This window comes from Dendrobates tinctorius, unplaced genomic scaffold (assembly GCF_039654945.1).
Source record: "Dendrobates tinctorius isolate UK_male_01 unplaced genomic scaffold, ASM3965494v1 ptg000143l, whole genome shotgun sequence".
In the NCBI taxonomy this organism is placed as follows: domain Eukaryota; kingdom Metazoa; phylum Chordata; class Amphibia; order Anura; family Dendrobatidae; genus Dendrobates; species Dendrobates tinctorius.
Genome location: NW_027361810.1, coordinates 41,034,760 through 41,050,974, shown reverse-complemented (window position 1 = coordinate 41,050,974; position 16,215 = coordinate 41,034,760). Strand labels below are relative to the sequence as shown.

At 40.5% G+C, this 16,215-nt stretch overlaps 1 protein-coding gene across 1 annotated transcript in view; it reads left to right on the top strand.

The window, feature by feature from the left end:
• The window catches only part of LRP2 (LDL receptor related protein 2), a 281,363-nt gene that overhangs the window by 97,947 nt on the left and 167,201 nt on the right, over positions 1-16,215 (top strand). The window contains exons 2-4 of the mRNA XM_073545810.1: positions 8,897-9,004; positions 11,972-12,088; positions 12,529-12,645. Of these exons, the coding sequence (XP_073401911.1) occupies positions 8,897-9,004; positions 11,972-12,088; positions 12,529-12,645 (342 nt within the window). The remainder of the gene's footprint in view (positions 1-8,896; positions 9,005-11,971; positions 12,089-12,528; positions 12,646-16,215) is intronic.

Here is a 16,215-nt window from a genome sequence, read left to right as displayed (position 1 = left end):
TTTTATCTTATGCTTCTTGTTCAAAGATGGTCGTTTTCCAGCCTTCCTTACCTTGGCCATGTCCCTGAGTATGGCACACCTTGTGCTTTTTGATACTCCAGTAACGTTGCAGCTCTGAAAAATGGCAAAACTGGTGGCAAATGGCATCTTGGCAGCTTCACGCTTGATTTTCCTCAATTCATGGGCATTTTGAGCCTTTTTTTTTTATCAACACGCTTCTTGCGACCTTGTTGGCTATTTGCCATGAAACGCTTGATTGTTCAGTGATCACGCTTCAAAAGTTTGGCAATTTCAAGACTGCTGCATTCCTCTGCAAGACATCTTACAATTTTTGACTTTTCAGAGTCCGTCAAATCTCTCTTCTGACCCATTTTGCCAAAGGAAAGGAAGTTACCTAATAATTAAGCACACCTTATATAGGGTGCTGATGTCATTAGACCACACCCCTCCTCATTACAGAGATGCAAATCACCTGATTTACATAATTGGCAGTTGGCTTTCAAGCCTATACAGCTTGCAGTAGAACAACATGTATAAAAAGGATGATGTGATCAAAATACTCATTTGCCTTATAATTCTGCACACAGTGTATAGGCCCATTATACACTGGAGCATCATCCATGGGGCCCATCATTTACTGCAGCATCATATGGGGCCCATCATATACTAGAGCATCATATGGGGCCCAATATAGTATATATGGAGCATTATATAGGCCCATCATACAATGGAGCATCATCCATGGGGCCCATCATATACTGGAGCATCATATGGGGTTCATTATTTATGGACCATCATATAGGATATGGAGCATTATATGGAGCACATATGGGGCCTATTCTGTATGGAGCATTATATGGAGCCCATTCTGTATGGAGCAATATATGGGGCCCATCATATACTGTATGGAGCTTTATATGCGACTCATTTTACTGTATGGAGCAATATGTGGGGCTCATTCTACTCTATGGGGACCGTCCTATACTGTATGGCACATTATATGGGGACCATCATATACTGTATCATTATGTAGAGCTCATCATATACTGTATGGAACATTATATGGGACCAATTATTCTGTATGGAGCAATATATGGGGCTGATTATTCTGTATGGTGCACTATGTGGTGGCCATAATACTGTATGGAGTAATATACTGTCCGGTTTTTGAGCTATTGTACAATTTAAAATAGATATCAGTCATGTAATGTAAGAAGTGAAGTATTTTTCATTGCACTATACCAGTATTTCTCTGCCACATCGGAGCATCATGAATTGTGGTATGTATTAAAGGGGCCCACTGACACTCTTTCGCCCGGGGTACACGAAAACCTGGAGCCAGCCCAACCCCCCTCCACAACTTTAGCCAAATAACCCCCAGTTTTCAATGCGTAACGATTTATTATAAAGTAAGTTAAGGTTGACAAGCTTAAGTTGTAATAAGAATTGATGTCGTTGGCATTGAAATGGGCACTGTAGGTGTGTTTACTGTCCTCCACTCCCTGACGACTTTGCTTCCCCATTGACTTGTATTGGGTTTCGTGTTTCAGTCGGACCCCTACTTTTCCCTATAGTCGGTCGATTTCGTTCGACTGGACTTTTGAGAAAGTTGAGTTTCACGAAACCCGACTCGACCCGAAAAAAGGCAAAGTCACTCATCTCTATACAGGAGTGTTAAAACAAACCCCTTCAGAACCGCGGGGATTTTTAAGCTGTACTTTTTCCCTATAATACAAGCTGCTGTCAGTGGATTGCAGACACAGGCAGTCATAAAACAGCATGTGTATACTGATAGGTCTGCATGGTGATTTTAGGGAATCTGAATTTTCTGGCAGCCATACATGTACAGAATACTGCCATGATGAAAGGATCAATTACAATTCCAGCATCCTATTTTGGGAATTGCTATTTATACAGTTTCTTGAAATTTTCCACAAAGTGACTCCAAAGATTAGGGCTTCATGTCATTTAATGTCATTAATTAATGTCATTAATATTCAGGATAAGTTTATATTTGCAATAGAAATATAGTTTCTCTGTCGGTCATAGGGGCAGAAAATGCATTTGTCACATAATAAACTCTAATTAGGCTGTGTGCACACCTTGCAGATTTGGTGCGTTTTTGTCTCGTTTTTTTCCTGCATGTATTTGTGACAAACCAAATGCCAATAAAGTGAATAAGAAACATGTCATGCACATTCCGAAAATAATCTGCAGCTTGCCAGTTCTCTGTGTGTTTTTGCCGTGCATTTTTTTTTTTTACCATTGGCTTAAATGAAAAACGCAGACAAAAAACGTAGCACAAAATGAGGCAAAACCGTGCATTTTTTAGCTGCGTTTTTCCTGCCAACAGCTGCAGAAATGGTGCCGAAATTTTACTCAACACGTGCGCATAGCTTTACGGAGCCGTATGAATCCCATTGACTTATAATTCTGTCCGAGGCAATCCTTTATGGTGTCTGCTGTTTTTCTTAAAAAAATAAGGAAAAGGAGGAGTAAACAGATCTAAGTAAGTAATTGGGTTATTGTGCAATCAAAAAAGAAACAAAGAAAGCAAAAATAAACTGCTAAACAGTATAATTACAGTATATGCTATAAGTATATCAACTACATAAATACAGGGATCCTAGTAATATGGGATAAGGGAAGCAACATGTTGTATGCTATCAGGTGGCTGAATGAATAGAAGATGTGTAAGAAAACAAATTTTTGCATAGTTTTATACGCTCCTTATCTTTTGCTGGGTTAATTTGCTTTATTCCACTCTCCTCTCTTTGCAGTGCACCATCACCATAATATAACACTACCCCGGGCACATCCAGCCTTGTCCTCACTGACATAATCAAAGGATCAGACAAGGCAGGCCAGTCCTAAGTAACATAATCACAAGAGCAGACAGGTCACTGCCTCCCACGGACACACGTGGGCCAAAGCTACATTGCGCCACGCACTGATGTGACTGCTTTTTGCTTGCTGACCATATAAATTACTATATACAGTGGGTACGGAAAGTATTCAGACCCCTTTACATTTTTCACTCTTTGATTCATTGCAGCTATTTGGTATATTCAAAAAAGTTCATTTCTTTCTCATTAATGTACACTCTGCACCCCATCTTGACTGGAAAAAAAAACAGAAATTTAAACAATTTTGCAAATTTATTAAAGAAAAAGTGAAACATCACATGGTCATAAGTATTCAGACTCTTTGCTCAATATTGAGTAGAAGCACCTTTTGAGCTGGTAAAGCCATGAGTCTTCTTGGGAATGATGCAACAAGTTTTTCACACCTGGATTTGGGGATCCTCTGCCATTCTTCCTTGCAGATCCTCTCCAGTTCTGTCAGGTTGGATGGTGAATGTTGGTGGACAGCCATTTTCAGGTCTCTCCAGAGGTGCTCAATTGGGTGTAGGTCAGGGCTCTGGCTGGGCCAGTCAAGAATGGTCACAGAGTTGTTCTGAAGCCACTCCTTTGTTATTTTAGCTGTGTGCTTAGGGTCATTGTCTTGTTGGAAGGTGAACCTTCAGCCAAGTCTGATGTCCAGAGCCCTCTGGAAGAGGTTTTCATCCAGGATATCTTTGTACTTGACTGAATTCATGATTCCTTCAATTACAACTAGTCGTCCTGTCCCTGCAGCTGAAAAACACCCCCATAGCATGATGCTGCCACCACCATGTTTCACTGTTGGGATTGTATTGGGCAGGTGATGAGCAATGACTGGTTTTCTCCACACATACCGCTTAGAATTATCATCAAAAAGTTCTATCTTCGTCTCATCGGACCAGAGAATCGTATTTCTCATAGTCTGGGAGTTCTTCATGTGTTTTTTAGCAAACTCTGTGCGGGCTTTCATATGTCTTGCACTGAGGAGAGGCTTCCGTCAGGTCACTCTGCCATAACGGCCCGACTGGTGGAGGGATGTAGTAATAGTTGACTTTGTGGAACTTTCTCCCATCTCCCTCCTGCATCTGTGGAGCTCAGCCACAGTGATCTTGGGGCTCTTCTTAACCTCTCTCACCAAGGCTCTTCTCCCATGATTGCTCTGTTTGGCTGGACGGCGAGGTCTAGGAAGACTTCTGGTGGTCCCAAACTTCTTCCATTTAAGGATTATGGAGGCCACTGTGTTCTTGGGAACCTTGAGTACAGCAGAAACTCTTTTGTAACATTGGCCAGATCTGTGCCTTGCCACAATTCTGTCTCTGAGCTCCTTGGGCAGTTCCTTTGACCTCATGATTCTCATTTGGTCTGACATGCACTGTGAGCTTTGAGGTCTTATATAGACAGGTGTGTGCCTTTACAAATCCAATGTAGGAGTAGAACCATCTCAAGGAGGATCACAAGTAAATGGGCAGCATGTGACTTAAATATGAGTGTCTTAGCAAAGGGTCTGAATACTTATGACCATGTGATATTTCAGTTTTTCTTTTTTAATAAATCTGCAAAAATTTCTACATTTCTGTTTTTTTTTCAGTCAAGATGGGTTGCAGTGTACATTAATGAGAAAAAAATGAACTTTTTTGAATTTACCAAATGGCTGCAATGAAACAAAGAGTGAGAAATTTAAAGGGGTCTGAATACTTTCCGTACCCACAGTATATATGCCCAAAAGAGGCAGCTCATTTGTTTCTGACACTTTATCTGAAATTTATTGTGTATGGCAAACAATAGTTCACTTTTTGCTTATTGCTTTCTCCTTAGAATTGCGTGAAAAGGGGGCACCTGATAGACCAGTTCAATTACACCCTTTAATGGTGACATAAACAATGCAATATATGGGAAATTGGCAGTGAAAACTATAAAAGAGATCGGGCCTAATAACAAATACTAAAATGAACTGCTGGGCTTTTTCCTAACTAAGGACAGAAAAATGTAGGCCCCAATTCATCAAGACTTGTGTTCTGCATACCGTGTCTTATAGGGGTTGTCCGAGACTATTATATATTTTTTTTCACTATGAATCCAAAATCTAAACTGCAGCTTGTTACTAACAAAGGCAACTGCTTGCTTGTTCTACTCCTCTTTGGCTTGGAATGGTCACTGAACGCTCCTGCTGGCGATTCAGCTGCTCCACGTCAACAGAGAAGCTGTTTCTTTCGGACTGCTCTGGTGAGAGGGGTGTGACTGCCAGCGTCATGCTGAATGACTTAAACCTATAAGCAAAAGGAAGTCTTATGCCAAGTATATAAAATTATATTGTAAAATCTTTATTAGGACATATACACACATATATTAAAAAAATAATATTCTGGGAGTGGATACAAATACAAAATATTACTGCACTCACAAAATGTACTACAAGTTCATCAAAAATAACTACATACACTCACTGGCCACTTTATTAGGTACACCATGCTAGTAAGGGGTTGGACCCCCTTTTGCCTTCAGAACTGCCTCAATTCTTCGTGGCAGAGATTCAACAAGGTGCTGGAAGCATTCCTCAGAGATTTTGGACCATATTGACATGATGGCATCACACAGTTGGCGCAGATTTGTCGGCTGCACATCCCTGATGCGAATCTCCCGTTCCACCACATCCCAAAGATGCTCTATTGGATTGAGATCTGGTGACTGAGGAGGCCATTTGAGTACAGTGAACTCATTGTCATGTTCAAGAAACCAATCTGAGATGATTCGAGCTTTATGACATGGCGCATTATCCTGCTGAAAGTAGCCATCAGATGTTGGGTACATTGTGGTCATAAAGGGATGGACATGGTCAGCAACAATACTCAGGTAGGCTGTGGCGTTGCAACGATGCTCAATTGGTACCAAGGGGCCCAAAGAGTGCCAAGAAAAAATTCCCCACACCATGACACCACCACCACCAGCCTGAACCGTTGATACAAGGCTGGATGGATCCATGCTTTCATGTTGTTTACGCCAAATTCTGACCCTACCATCCGAATGTCGCAGCAGAAATCGAGACTCATCAGACCAGGCAACGTTTTTCCAATCTTCTACTGTCCAATTTCGATGAGCTTGTGCAAATTGTAGCCTCAGTTTCCTGTTCTTAGCTGAGAGGAGTGGTACCCAGTGTGGTCTTCTGCTGCTGTAGCCCATCTGCCTCAAAGTTCGACGCACTGTGCGTTCAGAGATGCTCTTCTGCCTACCTTGGTTGTAACGGGTGGCAATTTGAGTCACTGTTGCCTTTCTATCAGCTCGAACCAGTATGCCCATTCTCCTCTGACCTCTGGCATCAACAAGGCATTTCCGGCCACAGAACTGCCGCTCACTGGATTTTTTTTCTTTTTCGGACCATTCTCTATAAACCCTAGAGATGGTTGTGCGTGAAAATCCCAGTAGATCAGCAGTTTCTGAAATTCTCAGACCAGCCCTTCTGGCACCAACAATCATGCCACGTTCAAAGGCACTCAAATCACCTTTCTTCCCCATACTGATGCTCGGTTTGAACTGCAGGAGATTGTCTTGACCATGTCTACATGCCTAAATGCACTGAGTTGCCGCCATGTGATTGGCTGATTAGAAATTAAGTCTTAACACACAGTTGGACAGGTGTACCTAATAAAGTGGCCAGTGAGTGTATGTTTACATAATTGACCAATTAATCTTGAGGAATATTTTAAGGATAGTGTGTAATCTATGTAAATATATTAGAAAAAGGAATGGTATCACAAAGTGCTTTCAGTGCATATAATGCAAATAGATATACTGTACTTGCTGCAAATAAATTACGGTAAATTAAATATAGGTAAGAAAAATTATAAGGGTAGTTAACAGCGTGTTATATGTATTAACAACACAATATCACTAAATGTGAGCACATACAATAAAAATAAAAACCTAAAACAAGCCAAAAGAAAAAAAAGGGGTCTCAAGGTGCTAGCAGTGCATAAAGTGCAAAAAATATATACTTGCTGTAGTTAGACTGATTATAGGTAAAAAATACCTTGTAATAATGTATCATAGTGAAAGTGATTCACAGCATATCACATAAATTATAGCAGCACCATATCACTGAAGGTAAACACACATAGTGGGGGTAGTGGCCTAATGCAAAAAGAGTAAATAAGTACACCACCTGAGGATGCAGCAGTGGTCCCCGACGCGCGTTTCACATTGGCTTCTTCCTAGGGGGTTCCTTGTGTTCTCCACCCCTCCTGGACCCCATCCAGGAGCCAGAGATCTGCATTATCATTGTGAGTGATTTACAACCTTGGATTAATTATTTACACTTTCGCATGATCTTCTGCTCTTTCTACCACACATTTTACTTTGTGTTACTATTTGCTGTTCTGACCACTATACGTAATATATACCCACACCTTTTGATCTTACTATGGTAACACTTTTGTTACACACATTCATTTTGTGCTGCTAATTCGTGCTTTGACCGTTATATGGTATACACTTACACCCATTGTTTTTGCTGCTGTTGTAACACTTTTAGTTACACTGCACTAGCACTTTTATTCATTTACTTATTTTTTATATAATCAATATTTTACAAGATTGAGCTCATTGATTTATGTGAGTGTATATGATAATTTTACCTGAATTTTATACCACATACACTTTTGTGTCATTTTTAACCCAGCTCTATTTGTACTATCATATCCCTGGGTGTGCGTCCCTTCTGTATAATTGTATACTCTATTCATTATTATTATTATTTATTGTTATAGCGCCATTTATTCCATGACGCTTTACATGTAAGGAGGAGTATACATAAAAACAAGTACAATAATCTTAAACAATACAAGTCATAACTGGTACAGGAGGAGAGAGGACCCTGCCCGCGAAGGCTCACAATCTTCAAGGGATGGGTGATAATACAGTAGGCGAGGGTAGAGCTGGTCGTGCAGCGGTTTGGTCGATCGGTGGTTACTGCAGGTTGTAGGCTTGTCATGTGACATGTCATGTCATGTTATTCATTGAGGTTTGTCCGGTTATTCTTTACCTGAATTTGTTTTTACCAGAATTATGTAATAAATTGATTGTTATTTTGGACTGCATGGTTGGTTTCATGCTCTCTTCTCTTTTTTGTTTCGTGTTTTTCCGGCTGTCCACGCATTATCGCTCAGGTCTGGCTCCTTGGTAACAGGGATTTTTACTTTTATATGACTTTGCATTGTAAATTCACTAAGTATCACGTATACCCTCACTACCACGTAGCATTCCTTTGTTGCCTTTATTAGGGAGTGAATACAGCATTGGTTATTTTTTTTATTTTTATACGAAAAATAGAAATGTAAAGCTGGAAAAAAAAACATTTTGAAGAGCATTAGTCAGTAGGATGAACCCTCCTAAGCCATCTATTTGGGCATCAGACATAGAATTATTATGCCAGAGAAATCCACATTTTTCTTAATACATAAATGAACTGTTTAGATCTATGGGCCAGCCGGACATAGATGTCCATGAGAATCTGCCTCCAGAGCTTATTTTATATGAAAGAAGACGTTACCAGTGTGAGACACATAGATTAGGAGAGCACACTGTCAGTCATTGCTTGTCTCACACTGGTAACGCCTCCTTTCATTTAAAATAAGCTCTGGAGGCAGATTCTCAGGGAGATCTATGTCTGGCCCATAGATCTTAATGGCTCATTTGCATATAAGAAAAAGGTGTCTTTGTATGGAACAAATCAACAGATCGCACTTATAAAGAAATCATTTACTTAATCTTCCTGTGCTCTGCATGTTCATATAGATGGCTTAGGAGGGATGATCCTAATGAAAGATTCCGTTTAAGGAACACCACACTCAGCTTCTCTCTGACCTGACATGACTGATAGCAGGGAGTAATAGATTACATCAGCTATACAGCAAATAGAGTGCAAAATAACTGGGGTTTTAGTGTCTCTACAATATGAATACATTTTGCTACAGAAATAGAGATATTATTGAAGGGGACTATTTTGTGCTTCTGTCTTCTAGGATGTACGTCCAGTGATTTTCGCTGTTCCAGTGGACGCTGTATTCCATTAGGCTGGAGGTGTGATGGATCTGCAGATTGCCCTGATAACTCCGATGAATTTGGCTGCCGTAAGTGTCATCTGCTGGTTGGAAAGATTATTTCCACCCTACTTTCTAATACCCCCCAAAATATAAATCTGCTTAGTTATGTCCCTTGCATCTGCAAATTTGCCATGCAGGGGCTGGGGAAAGTCTGTTGACAGCATCTGCCGATGAGGGAGCTAAAAAGAAATGACAGAAGAGTAGAAATTCTGTAGATTTATTTCTACCAGTGGCTGTTTGATTTCAGGGCGGATTTTAAGTAAAGTTGCATTTGTCAAAGAATTGCCGGTACTCTGTATATACTTATGCAAGTCAAAAAGAAACTTTGTAAAGTGGAAATATATAATGGGGCAAGGTCAGGGAACAGATTCCGGATGTCAGAGCTGATTTCTAATACCTTCAAAGGCATGCTTTCACAGTTGCTTAATACTTTACAATGAACAGATTTTTGTAATGAACAAACAAGGGACAGTGTCGGGCCAAGTTCACACTTCCTTGGCAGTAGTGGTGCTGCAGAAAGCCTCAAAAACATACATGCAGTTTTTACTCTGATTGTATACTAACCAAGAGGGTATAATTATTTTGCTTAAAGCAGCACTTTGCATTTTTGCATAAACAGATAAAGGGATTGTTCAGGACTTACTATTTATGACGTATCCGTAAGAGTGCTTTCCCCACTGTGCGCTGTTTTCAGCTCTCTCTGCGTTCACAGTGCATAGTCGGGAAAGCACAGCTCCATACATCATGGGCCCGATTCATTATTGCATTTTTTTCTGTCTGTTTTTGGTGTTTTTTTTTGCTTTTCTTTCATTTGCACCTTATTCTTTAAATTCACGCCGTCTTTAAATTCTAGCTAATATGTGTTTGCCTGATTTTTTTTGAATGGTCAGCCATGTGAGGGGTGTTTTGGGTTTTGAATATTTTCAGCTGACCCATCAATTATGACTTTTTAAAAAGTTGCAATATTTTTTGCAAAGTTGCTCAAGTTTTCCCCTGGAGTGATTTTTATGTACCAGAAGAAAAGAGTTGTGTTTTTCCGAACATGGTCATTTACTTTCAGCCACATCAGGACCTGCAAACAGCTGATCGGTGGCAGTGCCAGGTGTCAGACCTCTCCTGACTGTTATTGATGATCTAACCTAAGGATAAGTCCAATTTTGCTAGGAGAGTCCCTGGTTCTGCAACATAAAGGGGCAGAAAGGCTTAGACAATCGCCACCCAAAAGTGGGTGATACTAGCTATTTTGGGAGCAGTACCAGTCATTGAGACAAGTTAGGGCAGGTGTAGACGAGCGTAGATGCTCTCAATCGGTTTGATTATGCAACTCACATTCTGATCAAACGCTAATCAAAGTAGGATCCGATTCTTTCTGATTAGGAGAAAAACATCTGAGTGCTGTTCGATGATTTCCTCCGACTTGCATGGCTCAGTACGATCCGAATATTGGATCAAACTCAGACATGCTGTGATTTTTTTTTCTCCAACAAACTCTGTCCGAGGAAAAAATTGGACATGTTCCCGGCCACATAGACTAACATTTCGGTCTGAAGGCGTTCCGATATTTTGTTGGATCATACCCAGACCAAAAATACGCTTGTCTGCACCTGCCCTTAGAATAAGTTAGGGTAATACTGAGTGTCTGGGTATTGGAGCAGAGGCCATGACCTATTAATCAGGAAAGACAGACCATAGCCTTCATGCAGATAGTTGTATTCTGGCTCTGTACAATGTCAGAGTGGCACAAAGCTGAAATACTCTTATGCAGGTGTGGACATACCATTGGTGCAACCTGTGCTGCATCACTGTGGCCCAAGAGCATAGGCGACCCACTTCCACCTTCAAAATCAGCAGGCAGCTTCTGTCCCAGACACAAAGAAGGGCCCGTATATTGTTCTTGCACAGGGGTCCTCTTCCATCTGTGTCCATATGCTGATATAATTGAGAAGTGTTGGAGGAAATTGGGAGGTGAATATCTCTTGGTATTGGGGGTCTCTGGGCATTTTCCCATTTTGCCTTGCCTACAAGTGATGCTATTGTCACAACTCTGTTGTTGTGTGTCCTGGGACCAGGGGTTCCTTCCTTGTTCCTATCACTAACGGGGTGTCTTAGCTTGCCTTGCTCCCTAAGTTACTTCTGATGGTGAATATGCCAGGGCCATATACCATTCCTTAGCTCCTGAATTCGCCCTCAGTCTGTACCCTTCCCCCACCTAGGGAAGATGGGAGTAGTAGTGTACTGTAGTACACCAACCAGACTAACGAGGTAGTACAAACAGGGGTAATGAAAAAATACCAAACATACAAATATACTCACACATATAACAGGGGAATGCACCGGGAAGTGGAGGATGGAGTTAAATCAAAGTAGGAGAAGAAAGAGAATTATTACACACTCAAAGCCTAGCAACAGTCACAGAAAAATCCAGCAAACACCTTCTCCTATAATAACCAACAACCTGCAGCTATGCAGCATAAGCTAACTCTTACAATGAGTGCTGGCCAGGGCCCAGATTATATAGCAGATGGGAGTGGCTAACAGAGCACAGCTGAGAGCCTTAGCTCCAGGAGCTCTCAGTTGAGCAGATTAACCATTGCCCTGCCCAAAGAAATTTGCACCATTTAATAAGAAGGTAAAGTGCTTCTAATCAGTGCAGGAGTAGGAAAAATCAGATGTTGCGATCTTCTGGCTCCTATCTGTCGCGGTAAACCTGTGACAGCTATATATCATGAATGAAGAAAAACAACTGTCTTTTATGCTTTTAGAGGTTAAAATCACCTATTCCTATGGAGCGTATATGACACATTTAGGTCATAAAGTAACCGTTACCATTGTATGTTGAATATTTAGAAACACTGACTCACTAAAGAGATGAATTACAGGGGGCAGTGGTGATCACGAATGCGTAAAATTTAAAGCAGCCTGGCACTGTAGGGATATAATATACTTTTAAGGGGGCAAGCTAATTATTAATAAAATTCTCCCCTATGATATCAGCTGCACGATCATGCACAGCGAGCCAGTTTCGGTGTGGGGATGGTGAATGCATTGTTCGATCCTGGGTCTGTGATGATGAAGAAGACTGTATTGACGGCTCTGATGAACAGCACTGCCGTAAGTTTCTCAAATAGTTTCTGACTATTTAATTTTCTGCAGCTTTTTTTTTTTTTTTACTATATATCTTGTTCGGAGGTCAGTTTTATGCATTTATAATAAGATATTTAGCACTTATCCTTGCGGAGGGGTGGGGGGCTGTTTACTCTACAAACGTCACCACCATTTTAATGCAGAACATACAGTATATACATGAGTGTGCATGGATCCCTATGGACAAATCCAATTCTATGTAAGAGATACATCACAGAGCTCATCCTCTATCGTTTGATGACTATTTATAATGACGTTTGCGAACTAATTAACTAAATGCTGCATATATTAGCATTGTACTTACATGATCATTTTCTCAATTTTCATTGCATGGTAAAGAATTTCTACTTTGAGGATGATAAATGCCTCATACAGATCAGCGTGCAATTAATTGGTTTATTTTTCAGCCGGAAGAACTTGCTCTGCTCAGCAGTTCACATGCGGTGGCGGTCAGTGTATACCAGGGGCTTATAAATGTGATCGAATGAAGGACTGCACCGATGGATCCGATGAACGCAACTGCCGTAAGTGGGATTTTGACACTAGATAATCAAATCGTTTGCATATAATGTATCCCTTATCAACCATGAGATCTCATAGCAAAAAGTGAAAATACTTTGCACCCTTTTGTGCTACCTAATGCGCCACCAGCTCTGTGACTTCACAAGAAAGGGAAGAAAAGGGCAATATGACCTCCAGGTGATCCCCACTCCCCCTGTACACATTGAGTTTTTTGGTAAAGTGGTTCTTAAAGAGTGGAAAAACATGCAAATGGAATACTCCATACCAGAGTAACGACAATGTCTATGGAAATGTCTATGTCGTGGGCATGCTTGGAGAAGTGAGAGGCATAAACTGAGCCGATCCTCCTGTATCCAAACTAAGTCAGCATAGTAGAATCATAGAATCATAGAATCGTAGAGTTGGAAGGGACCTCCTGGGCCATCTGGTCCAACCCCCTGCTCAAAGCAGGATTCGCTAAATCATTCCAGTCAGATGTCTGTCCAGCCTCTGTTTGAAGACTTCCATTGAAGCAGAACTCACCACTTCTCGTGGCAGCCTGTTCCACTCATTGATCACTCTAACTGTCAAAAAGTTTTTTCTAATATCTAATCTGTGTCTCCTCCCATTCAGTTTCATCCCATTGCTTCTAGTCTTTCCTTGTGCAAATGAGAATAAAGTTGATCCTTCTACAATGTGACAGCCCTTTAGATATTTGTAGACAGCTATTAAGTCTCCTCTCAGTCTTCTCTTTTGCAAACTAAACATTCCCAACCTTTCCTCATAAGACAGGGTTTGCAGACCGGTCACCATTCTGGTCGCTCTTTTCTGAACTTGCTCCAGTTTGTTGATGTCTTTTTTAAAATGTGGTGCCCAAAACTGGACACAATATTCCAGATAAGGTCTGACCAAAGAGGAGTAGAGGGAAATAATGACTTCACGTGATCTAGACTGTATGCTTCTGTTAATACATCCTAGAATTGCATTTGCCTTTTTTGCTGCTGCATCACACTGTTGACTCATATTCAGTCTGTGATCTATTAGTATACCCAAGTCTTTTTCACATGTGCTGTCACTTAGCCCTATTCCTCCCATTCTATATATGCTTTTTCCATTTTTATTGCCCAGATGTAGTACTTTGCATTTCTCCCTGTTAAAAACCATTCTGTTAGTTGCTGACCACTTCTCCAGTTTATTTAAATCTTTTTGAATCCTCTCTCTCTCTTCTCTAGTATTAGCTATCCCTCCTAGCTTTGTGTCATCAGCAAATTTAATCAGTTTACCCTCAATTCCTTCATCTAAATTGTTGATAAAGATGTTGAACAATACAGGGCCCAGGACAGAGCCCTGTGGTACCCCACTTGAGACATTCTTCCAACTGGATGTGCAGCCATTTACGACCACTCTTTGGGTCCGATCACTAAGCCAGTTATGAATCCACCTAACAGTTGCCTTGTCCATTCCATACTTAATCATTTTTTCAATAAGGATTGTATGAGAGACTTTGTCAAATGCTTTGCTGAAGTCAAGATATACTATATCTACAGCATTTCCTTGATCCACCCAATCAGTGATACCGTCATAGAAGGAAATTAAGTTAGTCTGACATGACTTATTAGTTACAAACCCATGCTGACTCTGTTTAATCACTTCATTCTTATCCAGGTATTGACATACATGTTGTTTAATAATTTGTTCAAAGATCTTTCCTGGTATAGAAGTCAGACTCACCGGCCTATAGTTACCTGGGTCCACCTTCTTCCCCTTTTTGAAGATAGGAACAACATTTGCTCTTCTCCAGTCTTCTGGCACTTCTCCTGTTCTCCAAGAATTTTCAAAGATTATAGAGAGGGGTTCAAAAATTTCTTCTGCTATCTCCTTCAGTACTCTGGGGTGTAATTCATCTGGACCTGGAGACTTGAATTCATTTAGGCTAGCTAAGTGTTTCCTCACTATCTTTCTGTTTATAGATATCCTGGATTCTTCTATTCCCTTAATAGGACAGTGAATAACAGTTGATGTTACATTTCCTTTCTGAGAGAAAACAGATGCAAAATAGGAATTTAAAAGTTCAGCCTTCTCAACATCCTGTCTTACCATTTCATCATTTTCATCCTGTAAAAATCCTATAGCATCTTTGACTTTTCTATTACTTTTGACATATCCCCAAAATCCTTTATTATTGCTTTTGACATCTCTTACAAGCCTCAATTCATTTTCAGCTTTAGATAATCTGATTTGTGCCCTGCAGGTTCTGCAGACAGCATTATATTCTTCTTTAGATATGCCTCCCTCTTTCCATTTTATAAACATTTTTTTCTTCCTTTTTAGCATGTGCTTAAGTTCTGTGTTCATCCATCCTGGTTTCCTTAACTGCTTCCTATTCTTCCCTCTTTTCGGAATTGCTAACAACTGTGCTTTGAGAATTTCATTTTTCAAGATTTCCCATCCTTCCTGGACATTTTTGTCTTTAAGGATATCCAGCCATTGGATCCCTCCAATTCTCTTTCTGAATCCCTTAAAATCTGCCTTTCTGAAATCTAACCTTGACGTCTGAGTCTTCACAGGTCTTCCGCCTCTAGTTATCCAAAATTCTAAAATAGCATGGTCGCTACCTCCTAGGGTCCCAGCCACTTTTACCTCCTCAACCATTTCCTCCCTGTTTATAAGGATTAGATCCAAGGTAGCAGTTCCCCTTGTTTTCTCCCTTACCTTTTGGAAGATAAAGTTGTCAGCAAGAGAGGATAAGAATTTCCTTGACCTGTTAGTTTTGCCTGAGAGAGATTCCCAACAAATGTCTGGATAGTTGAAATCTCCCATGACAACTATGTCATATTTTTTGGAGAACTTGGCCATTTGATGCATAAAGAGTTCATCCATAGCTTCAGCTTGCACAGGCGGCCTGTAGTAAATGCCTACAATGGTGTCCTTTCCATTGTTCTGTCCTTGTATTCTTACCCAAACAGTTTCCACAGAACTCCCAGTCTCTGAAGCTTCAATCTCTGTGCAGATATACGCGTTTCTAACATACAATGCGACACCCCCTCCTCGTTTATCAAGTCTGTTTCTTGTAAATAAGTTGTATCCTTCTAGTCTTGTATTCCAATCATGTGTATTGTCCCACCAAATTTCAGTGATTCCAATGACATCATATTTCTTTTCCTGTGTTAGTAGTTCCAATTCTCCTTGTTTGTTGCCCATGCTTTGTGCATTAGTATAGAAACATTTTAGTTTGTGATTGGTTTCTCTTTCTCCAATATTTTTATTAATTAGATTCTTTCGTCTTTGTTCTTCCTTTCCACTTCTAATAGCAGAGTTCTCAATAGCATTTGTCAGGTGTATGGCTTTTTCTGGTCTTTTGCTTCCCTTCCCATGTTGTTCTAGTTTAAAGCTCTCCTTACAAGTGTAGCAAGGCGACTTCCAAATACATGCTTACCAGTCTTCGTAAGGTGCACCCCATCTCTAGCAAGTAGTCCATCGTATAAGTAGTTCACTCCGTGATCCAGAAATCCAAATCGTTGCTGACGGCACCATCGACGTAGCCAGTTGTTCACCTGCAGAATCTTATTCCACCTCCTTGTTCCATGGCCATC